At 36.1% G+C, this 19,410-nt stretch overlaps 1 protein-coding gene across 1 annotated transcript in view; it reads left to right on the top strand.

The window, feature by feature from the left end:
- The first annotated feature begins 240 nt into the window (after window positions 1-240).
- The window catches only part of ankhb (ANKH inorganic pyrophosphate transport regulator b), a 32,590-nt gene continuing 13,420 nt past the window's right edge, over window positions 241-19,410 (top strand). The window contains exons 1-8 of the mRNA XM_083541786.1: window positions 241-745; window positions 8,550-8,766; window positions 10,762-10,880; window positions 11,849-11,932; window positions 12,133-12,303; window positions 12,612-12,746; window positions 14,669-14,761; window positions 15,329-15,424. Coding sequence (XP_083397912.1) covers window positions 650-745; window positions 8,550-8,766; window positions 10,762-10,880; window positions 11,849-11,932; window positions 12,133-12,303; window positions 12,612-12,746; window positions 14,669-14,761; window positions 15,329-15,424 — 1,011 coding nt within the window. The 5' untranslated portion in view covers window positions 241-649. The remainder of the gene's footprint in view (window positions 746-8,549; window positions 8,767-10,761; window positions 10,881-11,848; window positions 11,933-12,132; window positions 12,304-12,611; window positions 12,747-14,668; window positions 14,762-15,328; window positions 15,425-19,410) is intronic.

Here is a 19,410-nt window from a genome sequence, read left to right as displayed (position 1 = left end):
AGAATTAAACAAAAAAAATAACAATAAAATACAAATAAAAAATAAAGTATAAAAATATCATTATAAAGTATAATATATTCCTATATATAACAAATAATAGAGTTTTTTTAACATATATAAATACTGGAGTATTTTGGCAGCAGTTTAGTTTTTACACACACACACACACACACACACACACACACACACGCACGCACACTCGGGTTGTGACGTAAATAGTGGGCGTGGTTTGCACGCGCCGAACCCCACGTGCCGTTAAAGGGAAAGCCGGTGATGATTTAATAGCGACTATCGGCCAAGCGATCTACTGCATGCGGGTTTCATTCAACGCTTCTGATTGGACAATCGTGATATCGATACAACCCGAAAAGAGGGAGAGGGAAAGAGAGACGCTCCCTATTTGACGTTTATATATATTTTGGGGGTTTTTTTCTTAATGGATGAGCAATGGAAAAGCCGTCAGATGAAATTTCTGGCGACCCTGTGTTCCCACGCGCTGCATCTTTGTTGATGTCCTCGATGTTGGGCTTGTTGTTGTTGTGTGGGAGGCCAGGGACGGGCCTGAGGAAGCGCCGCTAGAAAAGCGCACTCGTCCTGCAGCCGCTCTTTCTTGTCCCCTTGTCAGGATCGGGCAGATGCGCGCGGAGACATGGTGACGCTCCCGGCTCTGGCGCACTACTGGCCTCTGGTGCGGTTCCTCGTGCCACTGGCCATCACCAACATCGCCATCGACCTCGGCGAGCAGGCAAGTAGAATACATCGACATGAGATTATTTTTTTTTAATTCAGGGAGAGCGGATTTCACATCGCGGCCATCTGCGAGCCATCTGCACCATGCACGATCAGCTTTATTATTCACCTAGTGCATGTGTAGCAGCTCTCTTTCTATCTTATCCATAGAGAAGGCTTTCCTCCTAGTGTCATGGGTAATAATAAAAAAATAAAAAATAAAATTTTTAGGCAGTATTATGAAAATCGTCCATTCAGCATTAATGCATGCTATATAGAGTAATGACATGTATGCTTTGAAGAATAGATAGTATCACTGAAATATTTTATTCAGCATTAATGCATGCTATATAGTTTATAAACATGTTTGCTTTGAAGAATAGATAGTATCACTGAAATCCTCTATTCAGGAGTAATGCATGCTATATAGTGTATAAACATGTATGCTTTGAAGAATAGATAGTATCACTGAAATCTTCTATTCAGGAGTAATGCATGCTATATAGAGTATTAACATGTATGCTTTGAAGAATTGAAACACTGAAAACCTCCATTCATGATTAGTGCATGCTGATATATAGAGTAATAATATGTATGATTTACAGGATAGGTGGTATTACTGAAATCCTCTATTTCAAAATGATGCATGCTATATGGAGTAATAACAAGTATATTATAAATTGAAGGATAGGCAGCAATAATAAAATCCTCCATTCAGGAATAATGCCTGCTAAATAGAGTATAAACACGCACGATCTGAAGGATAGACAGTATTACTGAAATCCCCCATTTTGTATTAGTGCATGGTGTATAAAGTTATAATATACATCATTTGTAGGATAGGTAATATTATTGAAATCCTCCATTCAGGAATAGTCCATGCTAATGTATAGGGTTATAATATGTATGATTCGAAAGAGGGGCAGAATAGAGTAATGATATGTACAGTTTGCTGAATATACAGTATAATTGATATCCTTTATTCAGTATAAGCGCATTGTGTATATCCTCCATTCAGTATTACTGTATGCTTTATAGAGTAATAATATGTATGAGTTGCAGAATATAGTCCCAAACAAACCTGTTAGAAAGAGTAAACAGCACACGCAAATGATAGCCTGAGCGTATCCCGGTGTGACACCCGATGCATCCCTCCTGCATCAGCCCGAACCATTGTGTGTGAATGGCGTTGAGATGAAAGCACTGTTTTTTTCCCCTGTGGTGTGTCGCGGGTCGTGACCTCGAGCTGAACCACACTCAGGGGTTTTTATGTAAACTGTCACAAGCTATATTACAATCTGTACTATACATGAAAAAATGGTTCGGTGTATATCATGTTTCCGTGTATTATGTTGTGATTCATGGCCGCCTTGACGGAAACATTTCTCACACTGGAACATGCTCATGCAAATGTTGCATTTGCATGTAGATTTGGCTTTCATATATTTCATAGATTTGATTTTGCACTATATTAATTGCTGATATCTGATAACTAAGAATAAATGGCAAATTGAGGTGGGAAAAAATTAAAATAAATGTGGAATTATGTGCTGTCATGAAGTATTTTATTGGAATTAGATTCCATAATAAATGTTTTGTCATCGATGTCATTCGAATTCAGTTTTGTTTGTAATACAGAACCCATATGAGACTCAATTACATCTTTCTGTACATAAAATTTGTGAATCGGATAAATTGACATTTATTTAACGTTTAAGGAAGGAGTCTCAAGTGTCAGGGCTTTGAAATTGTCAGAAGTTACAGTTACTTAAAGTGTATACAGTTTATAGCTACTATAACATAAGTGATAACAGGAATTAACTTGTCTTGCAGATGTTCTACAATAATAAATATCGGTAGTAGGGTGTGTTGTTCTATACTATATAAAATGTCTATACTATATTGTTCTATACTATACATAGAAATCTTCATTATTATTAAATCACTGTGGCATAAGGGGAATAAAACATTTTAGGCTTTACATAACATCAGCATCAAGCCATAATACGCCAAATTATGTTTTACTCATACTAGTTTTATATTATAATTATATGCAATTTAAAGATATTAGCACCATGTGACGTTTTTGTAGTAAAACCCAACTATGTGGCTGTGCTACTATGAATACCAGAGCTCAATATTTACAGTTTTGTGTTTGTTCATGTGGTTAAACAGAGTAAACTGTTATTAGTTCTGTATCTTATGGATGTGTATATAGTAGCTGCGATGTGTCTGTTTCCATAGGCTTCATCTACTCCCTGAGAAGTTCTTATATGCACAGCACATAAAACAGACATTCCTAAAAGTATAACACAAGCACTATTGGGATTCGATTTTCATAGTATGAGATTTTATATCGAATAAAAGGTCTACAGATTCACTGCAAATGGTTGACCGATGCTTAAATAATTTATAACTTTCTCACAGTTCTCTTTCCGACTTACCAACCTCCCGAGCCTAGTCCTCGTCCCAAACTGACACAACCCCAATGCTATTTAATGTTTTTAGTGACAATCAGTAATATATTCCAGTCATCTGTACAGTATATGTCATGTGAATCAGTGGAGAATTTTTGATCAGACCACATTTCATCGTTTTACAACAAGGGAATTTTTAGGGAAGCTTGTGAAATAGAAACGGTATGGCGTTGTTGAATAACACAAAATACATCGATAAGATTTGTATTTGCTTTGTATTTGCACCAGGTGTACCTGATATCCTCAGTCTTTTGGCTCAAAATAGGGTCCGAGTCATTTATTTGCAAAAATGAGTCATCTCTAGTACCACAGATATGATGGCAATCTCAATACATTACCCAATTTTTATTTGAACGTGTAAAATTACAGTATATGTTCCAAGTTTTAATAGAAATCTTTTTTACCACTATTGAGGCGAACTAGTCAAGAAATGTATTGGGGAGTCTCAGTTGTCAGACCACATTTATTAACCGACATCTGTTATCTTTCTGAACACTGCTGTAAGGCTTAGAAAATGAAATGGTAACACACACACACACACACACACACACACACACACACACGCACACAGACACACACCACACTGCAACAGAAGAATTGGGAAGATAAGGAGGAAAACTGTAGCCTTAGATGAATTTTTGAGAGGCATCAGGACTGTAATTTCTATTCGACACGTCTTTGTTTTGCCGAATCAGCTGAATTCTGTGTTTACACCTTGCATACCAGAAATTGAATCCTTTACCCCTCTTATTCAGCTACTAGAGGTGGCATTCGAAATTATCTTCATATAGTATTTACTTGTAATTGTGAACTAGATGACGATTAGATTACAACCCGGTCTTGTTCTCGAACACCTCGATCACTTTTTTCTGTCAGACGATCAGATTAACGCACGTCTGAACCCGAAGTTTCATTTTGCAATACAATCAGTGTGTCCTCAATCCTGGAAGTCTCTGTGTGTGCCTGTGTGGAACAGATGCGTGGAAGTGGACGTTGATATTCATATCGTTACTTCTTTTCCTGCATTGGTGAAATGGAGGAAGGAAGTGGGAGGAGACTGACCTCAAGGGCTTAGTGGAATTCACCATCTGTCCCTCAATTAGGTCACCTTTATCAGAGAGCAAGCTGGCAAAAAAAAAAGCAAGAATCAATTGCTGTGAGACTCTGATTTTAGCTTTTAGTTCAGACAGAAACAATTCACATAAACATTCATACAGAGTACGACATGTAGTGAAATGCTTTTTTTTAAACTTTCCATTAGGTAAACATGAAAAATACAAATAGTCAAATCAAGTTTATTTCTATAGCATTTTTCACAACGGACATTGTTTCAAAGCAGCTTTACAGAATTTAAGAGTTAAGCAGAATTTAAGAGTTAAACAAAATTTAAGAATTAAGGTGAGCAATGTGTATTTATACCTGAATATAATGATAAAATATAAAGAAAATATAATAAAATGTATAAAAATAAAGTAAAGTATGAGTGTATTAAAGTATAACTAAAAATATAGGAAAATAAGGTTAAGAATAGTATATATATATATATATATATATATATATATATATATATATATATATATATATATATATATATATATATATATATAAATTCGTCCCCCGTTTAAGCCATAAAACATCCTCCCACACTCTTTAGACACACACAGAAAGCATTTGCAAGAATACAGCGAGATGAATTTTGTGTAAATTCGTAGGAATATTACATTTATAGTGAGTACAGGACAGTACAGTACAGTAGCATAGCCTATGCATAGTTTCTCTGCTTGTTTATTGGTTGAAGTGTCCTATGACGTCAAAAAAGGGGCTGAGTTAAAGATACATGTCATTGCATTTTTTATTTTCTTTGGCTAAATCTGGTAAAGTATGTCTTTAACTCCGCATTTTTTTGACGTCAGGGGATACTACAACCAATAAATAAGCGAAAATCTACGGTTTCTTATAATGCTACTCTTTTCTTATCATTTTCAGCATCCACGCACCGCGCTTTCGTAAACAACACGGCGTGTTCTTTGTCTCGGGTACATTTTTAGGTATATTTTTACTTTATTTTATAATTAATAGTAATGTTTTTATTAATAAAAAAAACCTTATTTCAACATAAAACTTTAGAAAAACTATTCACTACAAGTTTAGATTTTTCTCGTGTGCGAAATTGAAAATCGCGATAAAGTGGGATCCGCGAGATTCGAACCACGATAAATTGAGAGACGACTGTGTATATACGGTGAAAAAGTGTTTGCCCCCTTCCTGATTTCTTATTTTTTTACATGTTTGTCACACTTTAATGTTTCAGATCATCAAACTAATATAAATATTAGTAAAAGATAACACAAGTGAACGCAACATGCAGTTTTTAAATGAAGGTTTTTATTATTGAGGGAAAACAAAATCCAAAACTACATGGCCCTGTGTAAAAAAAGTGTTTGTCCCTGAACCAAATGCATGATGTCCCACCAACATCATACTAACAGTAAAATATGGTGGTGGTAGTGTGATGGTCTGGGGCTGTTTTACTCCTTCAGGACCTGGAAGACTTGCTGTGATAAATGAAACCATGAATTCTGCTGTTGACCAAAAAAATCCTGAAGCAGAATGTCCGGCCATCTGTTTGTGACCTCAAGCTGAAGCGAACTTGGGTCCTGATCCAAAACACACCAGCAAGTCCAACTCTGAATGGCTAAAGAAAAACAAAATGAAGACTTTGGAGTGGCCTTGTCAAAGTCCTGACCTGAATCCCATTGAGATGCTGTGGCATGACCTTAAAAAGGCGGTTAATGTACGAAAACCCTCCAATATGGCTGAATTACAACAATTCTGCATAGTTGAGTGGAGCAAAATTCCTCCACAGCGCTGTAACAGACTCATTGCAAGTTATCGCAAACGCTTGACTGCAGTTGTTGCTGCTGAGGGCGGCCCAACCAGTTATTAGGTTTAGGGGGCAAACACTTTTTCACACAGGGCCATGTAGTTTTGGATTTAGTTTTCCCTCAATAATAAAAACCTTCATTTAAAAACTGCTTGTGTTCACTTGTGTTATCTTTTACTAATATTTAAATTAGTTTGATGATCTAAAACATTAAAGTGTGACCAACATGCAAAATAATAAGAAATCAGCAATAAGAAATAAGAAATATCCAAATGAAGACTTGTAACTGGCAGACAAACTTTGTTTATATATGTAAGGAATGAAACACAATGGGCTGTGATGCGGGAAGAGAATGCATGCTGGGGTGGTGTGCTGTGGTCCAGTACAAAGTGAAAGTGTTTTTCTATTCTTATACAACAGTGATTTATGGTTGATAACAGTTATAAACAGTCTATTTTTTTCTTTCTCTTTGAAGTACAACAAAAAGACACAGCTTTTCTGCGACTTCCTGAGACTACTTTCACAAAACTGAAATAAATGTGAGAGTAAAACCTTTTTATTGATATATAGTAGGGATGGTAAGATACACCGATTCATATCAATGCATCGGCAAAAATTTCAACGATGTGATGAATTAATAAAAAAAAACCTGTACATTGGCTACAAGTTGGCATTTGTTCACGATTCATCATTTTTAACATATTTGCATTGGTAAAAACAATAAAAAAATAATAATAATTAGTAGACGTGCTATACTATACTATGATCACACTCTTGATGTCACCCAAATGAGGATGGGTTTCCCTTTTGAGTCTGGTTCCTCTCAATGTTTCTTCCTCATAACATCTAAGGGAGTTTTTCCTTGCCAAAGTCGCCACGGTTGCTTATCAGGGACAAACACACACCATTCACCTTAACTGTTGATTTCTGTAAAGCTGCTTTGAGACAATGTCTATTGTGAAAAGTGCTATAGAAATAAACTTGACTTGACTATACTATACTATTAATATTTAGAAAGTGACCAATATTTTGTGACCAGTATTTTATGTGTAGATTGATTTCTCATGTGCATTCTCTCTGCACCACTGCTGCTACGTGAATATGACGTACGCAACGCTACGGAGTCCTGAGAGTCCTGAGAGTCACAAAGAATATAGATTAACATGGCAGAAGTAGAGATGTATCTTCCTGGAGACAGAATAGGAAAAGAATGTTAGGAGTCAGAAGGCTGTTAAGTAATTTTATGATTTGCTGTCTGTCTCAATTAAAAAATTTGTAATCAATATATATATATATATATATATATATATATATATATATATATATATATATATATATATATATATATTGTATACCTTTGTATATATTGTATACCTTTGTATGTCTTCCATGCAAGAGCCTTTGAATGAGCTGTTTCTATAGAAACTATAGTTTCTATAGTAACTATAGAAACATATTAGAAGGAGCACATTCATGAAAACGTATGATTTTAAATACCCCTGAAAATGCTGTCAATGCTGCTGTTACAGAAATTCAACCTACACCTTGAGATACAAGTTCAACAGTGCTGTGGTCTAAATGCAGGATATATATAAAGCTCTGTACATGAGTCAGTTAAGTGTAATTTGAAGTTGGAAAATGGCGTGTGCTAATTACGGGGTGCCTAAAAAAGAAAAATTGTGATCCCGGGGAAAGAGGAAGGTCTCCAGACAGTTTGGTTATGAGTACGTGACCATCAGCATTTTCCATCAGCTGACACAATACATTTTCTTTTTTTGGTATTGTGTAAAATTTTAACCATTGCATCATTTTCAACCGTTGTTCTTTCCCACTGTGGAACATTGGGGTATTTTTATATTACAGTAAAAGTTGAAGCTTGATGGTGTCGCATGGCACTTGTTACAGTTAGATTAGATGGAAACAGTGATGATGCTGATTAGGAAATGTACCTGGATTTTTTATTCTCAATCCTGAAGACCAACAGATGTTGAATGGTGGCAGTAATAAACATCATATTCCAAATCTATTTCTTGACGTGGATCAATTTCTAACATCAGTAGCTTTTACATCCTGGTGCATGTTACATATACAGCTATTGAAGGACTGCATTAGCACTATTATAAAAATCCAATCTTTATGTTCACAGGTCAGTAATCCCTCGACATCTGAACGCCTGACTTATTTCCAAAAACATGTTGTTTGAAGTTTCTTGTCTTGGTAACCAGATCTTGTTCAGTACCGTTGATAGCAATCTAAGGATTTCAAGTTCTTGTTCAGGGTGTTAACTGATACTCATGAAGTGGATAATAACTTAAACCGTCTTTTGTGTAACTGAATTTAATTCTTATTATAACATTTAAACAGAGAGCTGTGCCTCAGAGCCGTGCACCTGCTCATCAAAAAACTGGACCAAGTTCATGTGGTGTGACTGATATGTTTTGGGTGGTGGTTGTTTGCAGGCTTTAAACCGAGGGATCGCAGCAGTCAAAGAGGATGCGGTGGAAATGCTGGCCAGTTACGGTCTGGCCTATTCCCTGATGAAGTTCTTCACTGGGCCTATGAGCGATTTCAAGAATGTGGGATTGGTGTTCGTCAACAGCAAACGCGACCGAATCAAAGCTGTCTTGTGCATGGTCGCGGCCGGAACGATAGCCATTATCTTCCACACACTGATAGGTGAGTGTGTATCGCAGAATTCACTATGACAAGTCATCATCTAGGCTGTCTTAATAAATCAGCTTGTGACATAAATTATACAGTATAATCATATATCATATCATATATAGTATAATGTATTCGTAAATAAGTTTGTTCCACCTGTTTTAAGATATACTTTTCAGGCTCTAAGCTTAGGTTTTCTCAAATATGTTTTCACATTTCCACTCTTCTGAGATGTTTGACTAGATTTTGGAATGCAGTTGTGGAAATTTGTGCACATTCAGCCACAAGGGTTTTAGTAAAGTCAGGTACTGGGGTGCAGTCAGGGATCCAGTTGATCCTACAGGGGTTCAGTAGGGTTGAGATCAGAGCTCTATAGCAGGCCACTCAAGATCTTTCACTCGAAACCATGTAAACCTTATCTTCATGGAGCTGGCTTTGTACACAGGAACATTGTCATGCTGAAATAAGTTTGGGTCTCCTAGTTGGAGTGAGGGAAAAATCTTATTCTACCCCAAAGTTTGGGGAGGAACCACATATGGCTGGAAAAGATTTGTTTTATCTCATAATATGAAAAAATAAGAATTTTTTCAGAATCAGAAATAGCTTTATTACCAAGTATGCTTTCACACACAAAGAATTTGACTTGGCGTCAGGAGCTTCCAGTGCAGGAGAAGGACAGACATAGTGTAACAGAATAGTAAACCAGACAGTTCAATAATGCAATATATACAGAGTAACAAAGTTGTTAAATAAATGTACAGTTTTTTATCAAATCACTCTCAGTGAAATTCAGTGGGTTTTTGCAAAATGGCAACTAAACAGCAAGCCTTTCTGGGATATTATTTCATTTTAGTACAACTTTTTAGTCTGTTCTCCTAAACAACATTCATTGTCCTCTTGTCTTCCACAAATTTATTTTTCCACAAACACATTTCATGCTCATAGTCCATTACTGAAACTTTCTGGCATCTCATCATTTCTGCCGTAAGTATCCTAGATGAGCGATGGAAAAGTGGCATTATTTAGACACTGTTGGTGTATGGTCATTAAACAGTAAGTAGAACACTACTGTCCTCCTACTTGGTGTGCCACAGGTTACATCGGTCTCGCCCTTTTACCAAATTACAGCTACATGGTAATGCCAGGGCCAAAATTAGGTTGAATTGTTATGGGTTCTTAAGATGGCAACTGCCTCCTAAAATATAATATGTTAATGACACGATAACTTCCCACACTCTAAATTATTTTTTTTTCATGTTTCATTTTGTCTCCATCAGGTCCTGTGCACAAAACCTGAACAAATTTTTTTTTTTATAATTTATTAGAAAGAAGTTAGCACTTGACTATACTGCTTCACTATCAGTACTATTACTAACATTATCCATAGGCAGGTTGTTGAATGTAAAAATTTGTTTTTACTCAACATTTAAAATATTTTTTAACATATTCTTAATTGCCCTGAGATAATTGTAAGATAAGAAGAATAGAGACATGCTGGCTTTGCCATGACTGTAATTATATCTACACTCCATGGCCATAAGTATGTGGATACCTGACCAGCACCCGTAAATTTATTTTGTAGGATGTGGTATTATGATTTCACTGGAGAAGCATAACAATATCCCTGTGTACAAAAAAGCGAACTCCTTCGAAACGTGAATGTGGACATTTTTTAGTTCCCCGACCTCATCCCCATTAAATGAGCTCTGTAATGAACCGGAAAACTGACAGATGTTCTTTGCTCAACATCAGTGCCTGACCTCACTAATGCTCTTGTGGTTAAATGAGCACAAGTCCCCTCTGCCACACTTCAAAATTTAGTAGAAAGTCTTTCCGGAAAATGTGGGACCTTAATGTTAGTGCCCATGGTTTTATAAAGGAATTTTCATCTAGTTGTGATATTCAGGTGTATACAAATATTGATTTCAAAGAATAATGTCAGATTGATAGCTGAAGTTTATCTGCAAATGGCAATGACTTCACATTTTTTTATTTCATGTCCTGGCTCAGCCTATACAGACCTCGGCTACTACATCATTAACAAGCTGCATCATGTGGACGACTCGGTGGGCAATAAGACCAGGATGGCTTTTCTATACCTGGCTGCATTTCCTCTGCTGGATGCCATGGTGAGCTACTTCACTGTCCTTCCTCTATTTCTTCATCAAATCCTGGCAAGTCTCCCATTCATGTAGCATTTATGATCCAGACCACCAGATCTGGCTTGCATTTCTTTAGGGCAGATGGTGTGTGTGTGTGTGTGTGTGTGTGTGTGTGTGTGTGTGTGTGTGTGTGTGTGTGTGTGTGTGTGTGTGTGTGTGTGTGTGTGTGTGTGTGTGTGCAGAGATGCATTTTTGCTTGCAGTGCCAGGTTTCACCTCCTGTTTTGAACTGGACCATTAGTATACCACTGTTGCTGCCCATGCTGTACACTTTGTATCACTTTCAAATGGCACAGTGTTTAGTGGTGGACAGTAATGAAGTAAATGCATTTTGTTGCTAAATGAAGAATTTCTATTTTGGGACATTTTCACTTTAACTTCACTACATTTCCAAATGAAATATCGTACTTTTTACTCAACTAAATTTTGCGAAATCAGTTGTACCATTTTATTTATGGGCAGATAAAAACTTAACCGGTCTTAACATGCAGCCATCCACCAATCAGGGCCGAGTGCATAAATGATGGAAGAAACTCCTCACCCGAATTTGCTACAACATCCGTGGTCTTATTTGTGCGTTTATTTTTTAAGTAGTTGAAAAAAAGGTTTTTAGTCTCATGCTAATTTTAATGGATATCAATCAGTGTTTGACTCATTAATATCATTCTATTAATAGATGTGTGCTGAGAGTAACATAGTCTATCCACATAAACTGAGTTAATTAAGCATAAGTCTTTGTGACAGAAATGATAATAGGAACATTATACTGTAGCATAATACATCATAGTACTTTGGATACTTAAGTACATTTTAAGGCAAGTAACATTTTACAGAGTGTATCTCTACTTTTACTCAAGTACATGGTTTGTGTACTTCATCCACAACTGACAGTGTCAATAGATCCATATATGTGTGTCTGTATGTGTGAATTTAAAGGCCTGGACCCATGCTGGAATCCTTCTAAAGCACAAGCACAGCTTACTGGTTGGCTGCGCCTCGATCTCTGATGTCTTAGCGCAGGTAAAGTATTTAGTTTCATGTCACTTAAACCCACTGAATGCTAGTTCAAGCAGGCTGATTGCAGTGTTATTTATTTATTAACCAGTGCACTTGTTTTAGCTCCTTTTACTCATTGATGGCTTTAAAGCTCAGGGGTTTATTGCTGCGTTAACCTACGCTAAACTCCCTCATTTTTTTCTCTCTTTCTCCCTCTGTCTCAGATTATATTTGTGGCTATCTTGCTGCACAGTAATCTGGAATGTGTTGAACCAATGTTGATTCCCATCTTGTCTCTGTACATGGGAGCGCTGGTGCGTTTCACCATTGTTGGACTGGGCTACTATCGAAACATTCACGATAACCTCCCGGACTCCAGTGGCCCAGAAGTTGGGGTGTGTAGCTCTTGCTATTATTATAGCTCAAAAACTATAATAATATAGTAAACCTCTAGGATAAACTGCATGCACACTTGGCCTTGTAATTGACTAGAATTATTTCTAGTACTATACCTGTAAGATTCCCATATTAACTCTATCACAGTTGGGTTCTGATTACAAATGAAGCCTTTACATACAAATCTATAAATCCTATACAGTACTTTACATGTTAGTACAAGATTTTGACTCAAATGTTAGTCTGGTGTGTTTTTGTAACCTCCAATCCCATTTGCTGCACGTATATGTATGTGTGTGTGTTGTAGGGAGATGCCACTTTTAAAAAGATGCTGAATTTCTGGTGGCCCCTGGCCCTCATCCTAGCAACACAGCGGATCAGCAGACCCATCGTCAACTTGTTCGTTTCCCGTGACCTGAAAGGCAGTGCTGCATCCACCGAGGTCAGTGATGTCACACACTCATGTTTGTACACATACTGACATGATAAAATATTATCTCAGTACCTGAAAAATCTCCTTTGTTCTTGCTGTATCATTTCTTTTTTTGTGTTCTTTTCTTTTAAACTCAAACAGGTTTAACTGTGGTCATGTGTATTTAAATAGTGATGTCATTCACAAGACATAAGTCCTCATTGGATATAATATGTTAGAAGAAATTTACCAAACACTAAAAAGCTCAAATATATAAACTAGCAGGTTTTATATATCGACAAAAGTATTTGGGCACTTGACTTTTCCAGTTATATGTGATTCTTTCCCAAAATTGTTCCCAATTGTGCCTTTGGATGCGGTAGCATTAAAATTTTCCTCATGACTCAATCCTGTTTCAGCATGACATTGCCTCAGTGCACAAAGCCATCTTCTTAGACGAGTGAACATAAAGTGGATCAATTTGGAACGGGATGTCAAAAAAGCACATAAGGATCTTGTAGTCAGGTGTCCACAATCTTATGCCCATAAAGTGCATCCGGAAAGTACTCACGTTTTTTTTTACATTTTGGTTTGTCATAGCTTTATTCCAAAAATGGATTCAATTCGTTATTTTCCTCAAAATTCTACAAACACCCCATGATGACAACGGGAAATATGTCTGTTTGAAATCTTTGGCGTTGTCATTATGGGGTTTTGTTTGTAGAATTATTAGAATTGTAGAATACTTATGAACATGTGATTTTATTTATTTATTTTATAAAGATTTTCAAAGATTTCAACCAAACTTCATTTCACGTTGTCATTATGGGGTATTGTTTGTGGGAAAAAATGAATTTAATATATTTTGGATTAAAGCTGTAACATTACAAAATGTGGAAAATTGTAGGCGCTCTAAATACTTCCCTGACGCTCTGTATAGTCCAGGTATAACCATCTTCGAACAGCCTATGCAGTGTGCTAATAAGCCGATATACAGCTGCATCTGGGAATCTAATTCACATTTACAATTAATTAATTTAGACATTTACGATTATTGATATAATTTAACGTTTGTTTAGCTATTGTTTATACTGTGCTACATAAAAAGTACTATTCATACATTTACTTGTACATTTTGATTAAAGTGTAAATCAGCCATTTTTTTTTCAGATTGTTTGAACGGATAAGGGCTGTTGTGTACGCAAGCTGTTTTTCGTTGTTGTTGTTGTTTTTACTGTCAGAGATACAACTTTCCACAAGAACTATTTCAGCTGCCATCTAAGCGTTGAGCTTTAAAGAAGGGAAACTCCAGTTTTAAATTCCTGCGAGTTTGATGGCACATATAAATGCTGATCACACTACTCATTTTACATGGAGGTTTTTCTATGATTCATGTTCTCCTGTAGCATTATGATGAGTGGCCAGTTTATTTCTCTGTTACACCTCTTTAATTACTATATAACACCAGTGACCTGAGCTGTTGTGCTTGATGTAATAATCATTGGAATTTAAAGGGCCTGTAAATATAAAATACCAATTTCAAAAAGTTCAGGGATTAGAAAAAGCAGGCATGTTTCCTTTTCTACATGGAAAAACAAAGCCAATGTTAAATATTATACATTAAAATGTAGTGAGGTAAAAGTTTCCAGACAAAATGTCCAATTCTCTGATAAAATACAGATACACAATAAATGTACAATAATTAAGTAAATATATATTTTATAATACTATATACACCACGGTTTTTCTTCTCATTTCTTATGATATGGCCTTTATGGACTTCATATTCCCCATTGTTAGCCCATCTGTCTGCGTTTATACTCTCCCGTTGTTTGTCGATGTTTGCAGAAACAATCAAATTCTGATTGTTTGTTGATTGATTTTTTCCAAGTTAGTTTGAAAGCCAAATTCTGACACAAAATATGACATTTCTTTCCATGTATAAATTCTAGGCAGTTGCGGTTTTGACAGCTACATATCCTGTGGGTCACATGCCGTATGGGTGGCTGACTGAACTCCGTGTTATCTACCCTGCCTTCGACAAGGTAAGGCTGCTTTACTCCTTCCAAAAGTACAATATATTTTCCCATTGTACCTTTTTCTGCATTAAGTGTAAGTCGGTTTTCTCTGCATGCATTAGGGTTTCGCGCTAAAGCCCCAGTTTAGCATTAGAGTAGGTGGAGAAATTCATTTCAGTAACATGTCCACCTCCGAAAAAAACAAACATCTTTTTTACCATGAAAACTGTAAGTGTAATTTTTCCAGCCTCCACCTCAGCTGCTTTTTCAGGCACCAGCATGTCTATAGCGCTCCACTGACATTTAACAGCATGCAATATTTATGGATAAACAAACCAGAGAAGGCAGAGGAATTAGGATGGAGACCCAGTTTGGGAAAGACATCCTGACGTTTACGATTGTTATCTTCTACTGGGCTTTGTGCTGCATTTTTGCATTGCTGATTTAATGCTTCTGGGTCATGCTTTCTCATCTAACGTAAACACATAGGCAAAGAAGGATTGCATCAAAGCAGGCTTCATATCAAAACTTGGGCCTGTATTGTAATAAATGGCCATTTTAAACAGTAAAATTGTGTTCCTTTCCCTCTCCTAGAACAACCCGAGCAATAAATTGGCAAACTGTGGGACAGCAGTCACCAAGTCACACATCAAGCGTTTCACGTTTGTCTGTATGGCTTTGTCGATCACAGTAAGTATTCCTTCACCCTCACTCTCTTTACCTACTTGTATTTTTTGTGTGTTTTGATGTTAAAGTAACAAACAAAATAGATCCTGTTGTATTTGAAATAAAAGCTACATAATCATATTGGTATCCTATTCACACTCCTTCAGCTCCTAACTTATAAATCCAGTAGAAGTCTTTACTCAAAATTTTTTTTAAGTAATAAACATGAATCCAGTCCAGTTAGATCATTTTCCCAGCCTTCACCCATACCGCTTCTCCAAGCACTGACATGTCTACGATGCTCCAGACTGTAATATTTATGGATAAACAAAAATGAGGAGACTGGATTTAGAATAGAGGTGTGTTCAGGGAAAGTCATCCTGACATGTACGATTCGTATCTTCTTCTGATGCATGCTTCAGCAAAATCAGGAACACAACACATCACAGAAACAAAAAGGATAACCGTCTACATTTATGGCACAATCACAGCCGCAGATAATCAAAATCGTACATGATCACATGATTGCTTTTACAGTATATAACAGTACTATAAAGAAGAAATTCCAATTGAGTAAGTGACACAATATGACCGAATGTTTCATGTGAAATTGCCTTCCTTTCTTACTTTTTCTTTATTTGACAAGTTTTCCCAATTTAACCCAGAATATATGTTCAAAGGTTGCCATGTCCTCTGATAATGCCACTACCTCCACTGTAGTATGGTTTTAGTGTAACACACTCGCTAAAGGTTGGACACAGATGAAGGGATTGAGTCAAGCATGAAAAATCCTAGTGTAATTATAATAAATACAAACATATATCAAATACCACTCAGCCAATCAGATTAGTGGACTGTTGCATAATTCACACTAATGCTATCAGCAGCAACTGACAATAGCATTTTCAGTAAATGAAGGTGATCAGACTTGTGTTGAAGGTGTCTCATCTGAGGTGTTTCATTATTTTCAGTCTGTTCTGCTCTAAATTCCAGGTTAATGTTTACCTATATAATTTTATCCATCATTTAAAATGTGGGTATAAGTGAGAAATAAAGATTTTTCTAAATGAGAAATCAAGATTTGCTGAATAATTTGTCTATAGATATTTATTACAAAAGCGGACTGAGTTCAGCTGCAAGGATAGCACTGGTTCCACATGAACTGTTTAGGAGTTTTCAGTGTACCCTCTTATATAGCACTTTATAAAGCAAATGCATTGAAAGAATTTTGGGAACAATTCTCCATATACGAAGTTATTTCCTCTTTAAAGACGAAAGATAAATGATAAGGTTATATCTGAAACCGGCAAGAGATATAAACCAAGATGTACAACCCCAATTTCAAAGAAATTTGGAACACTGTGTAAAATGTAAATAAAAGCAGAATGCAACGAGATGATAATATATAAAGCCCATATTTTTTAATTATATTTTATTTTAACATAAAAACATATCAAATATTTTAAATGAAGAACTGTACCATCCCCTCTTCTTATAACAACAGTCTGTATATGTCTGGGACACTGATGAGACCTGTTGGAGTTTTGGGAGAGTAGTTATCCCATTTGTGTCAGATACAGGATTCTACCTGCTCAACAGTCCTGGGTCTTCTTTCTCATATTTTTTGTTGCATGATGCACCACATATTTTCAATTGGTGGAGCGTCTGGACTGCCGACAGGCCAGTTTAGCACCCAGACTCTTCTACTACGAAGCCATGCTGTTTTAATAGATGTTGTATTCTATGTAACATTGCCTTGCTGAAATATGCAAGGTCTTTCCTAAAAAAAGATGCCGTCTAGATGGAAGCATTTGTGACTCCAAATCCTGTATGTACCTTTTAGCATTAATGGTGTCTTTCCAGATTTGCAAGCTGCCCATTTCATAAAAGTTTATGCACCCCAATACCATCAGAACTGAGCGCTGATCACAAGCCGGCTAGTCCCACTCCTCTTTAGACCAGAGGATGCAGTGTATTACTTTAACCTGCATTTGTGCATGACAAGGAGAATTGTGTTCACAAACAAAGATTTCTGGTGTTTCTATACAGTGATTTCTATTACGGAATCATCTCTGTTTTTAATGCAGTGCCACCTGAAGGCCTGAAGATCACAGGCATTCAATATTGATGTTTGCCCTTGTACCTTCCACACAGAGATTTCTACAAATTCCAAGATTCTTTTATGATTTAATGTATTGTTTTTGCAATTTGATATTGAGGAACGTTATTCTGAAATTGTTCCACAATTTGTAGACAGTTTTTCACGAATTGGTGAAACTCTACCCAACTTCTGAGAGACTCTCTAAAATACACTTTTTATACCCAGTCATGTTACTGACCCGCTTGTCAATTAACAGTGGAAAATGTTCCTTCAGCTGTTTCTTTTTTAATTAACACTTACTTTCCCATTTTTTTGTTGCTCCTCTTTTAAGACCTGTGTTTAGACATCAAAATTATTTAATTTTTAACATTAAGTTAAACCATTTCAAATTATGAGATTTGTAAATCCTTGTTTTTTTTTTATTTATATACATTTTTATGTATTTTCTGTTTTCATTCGGGGTTGTACATTTTTCCGCTTGTTGTGTTAACGGTATGTTTATGTTTGCACAAGATCTGTTCATTTTTTTAGATTAATTAAAGCAAAAACAAAAAAAAAACATGTTAACAAACAATACATTTGTCACTCACTGATTGCCATTTTAATGCTTTAATCATTTAAACCATTAATGATTTGTTCCTGACTATAAATAAGACCATCTGTATTGTTTTATTTCAAACCAATTTGTTCCACATTACCTCTTTTGACTTGCACCACAGAACAGATTAGATATCTAACAGCTATATACTATTTATCTCTAAGCAGAAAATTATTTATTACTTTTTTTTTTGTTTATTTTTGGATATAAAAAACAATCTGGCCCCTTTTTTGCCTAATTTTACAATTCACAATTCACAATTCATACACGTTTCCTGGTTTTAGTAACTTAAATTAATCTTAGCTATTCTTTGATCCGACATGAATAATTCACACATACGCATGTGACTGACTTCAACAAAAGCCATACAAGTTAATGTTTAGAAAACCAAAGCAGCTGAACTACATTAAGTGTTTCAAGTACACGGTTTGTTCTGATGAAATGCTTTCCTGAACTTGCACCTGGAGCTCCCACTTTTCTACTCGATATAATACTATTTATACTATTTGTTTATTTCTCTAAGGCATGTGCCAAACACACGTTACTGAGTCTGAGGGCAATAACAGGAAGTAGCTTTTCTTGTGTGTCAGGGATACTTGCTTCCAGATGTTTGCCAGGGTGTTGCTCACACAGGTTTTACTGTATTACATGTACATTGAAGCTTCAAAAAGCTATCGCAAAAACTGAAGATTTTTCCGGTCAATATAGATTGGAAGAAGCCAATGACTCGATTTTGGTATAATGAAGTAAAGCAAGTGGTGAAATATATTTTACCTTTTTAACTGACTTAATATTTTTAGATATAGCTGCCCAAACAAACTATTAAGTTACATAATAGTAAAACTTGCAATTGGAGTAGAAGTAGTATGTTATTCTCTTGGTGGTAAAATACACCATTCACTGAGAATTGGGTATTTCATAGGAAATAGTGAGGACTGCATGGATATGATGGTGTGCAAAAAAAAAAAAATCATGCATCATTTGGACAATTGTTTGTATACACCTGATCATAAGATGTGCTTTTTAAACATCCCATTCAACATTTAGTCCCCATTTTCTGTTATAGAAACTTCCAATCTTCTGCAAAGATGTTTCTGTTAGATTTTGGAGTTTGCTAGTTTAGATCATCCACAAGGGTGATAATAAAGTCAGTTATTGATGTAGGGTGAGGAGGCCTGTGGTGGGAAGTGTTCCAATTCAGGCCATTCAAGATCTTCCACTAAAGTTAATGTAAACCATATCTTCATGGAGCTTGCTTTGGGGACAGGGTTATTGTCATGCTGGAACAGGTTTGGGTTTCCTAATTTCAAG

The sequence above is a fragment of the Silurus aristotelis genome (genome assembly GCF_946808225.1).
Source record: "Silurus aristotelis genome assembly, chromosome: 5".
In the NCBI taxonomy this organism is placed as follows: Eukaryota; Metazoa; Chordata; class Actinopteri; order Siluriformes; family Siluridae; genus Silurus; species Silurus aristotelis.
This window is presented reverse-complemented; position numbering and strand designations above follow the sequence as displayed.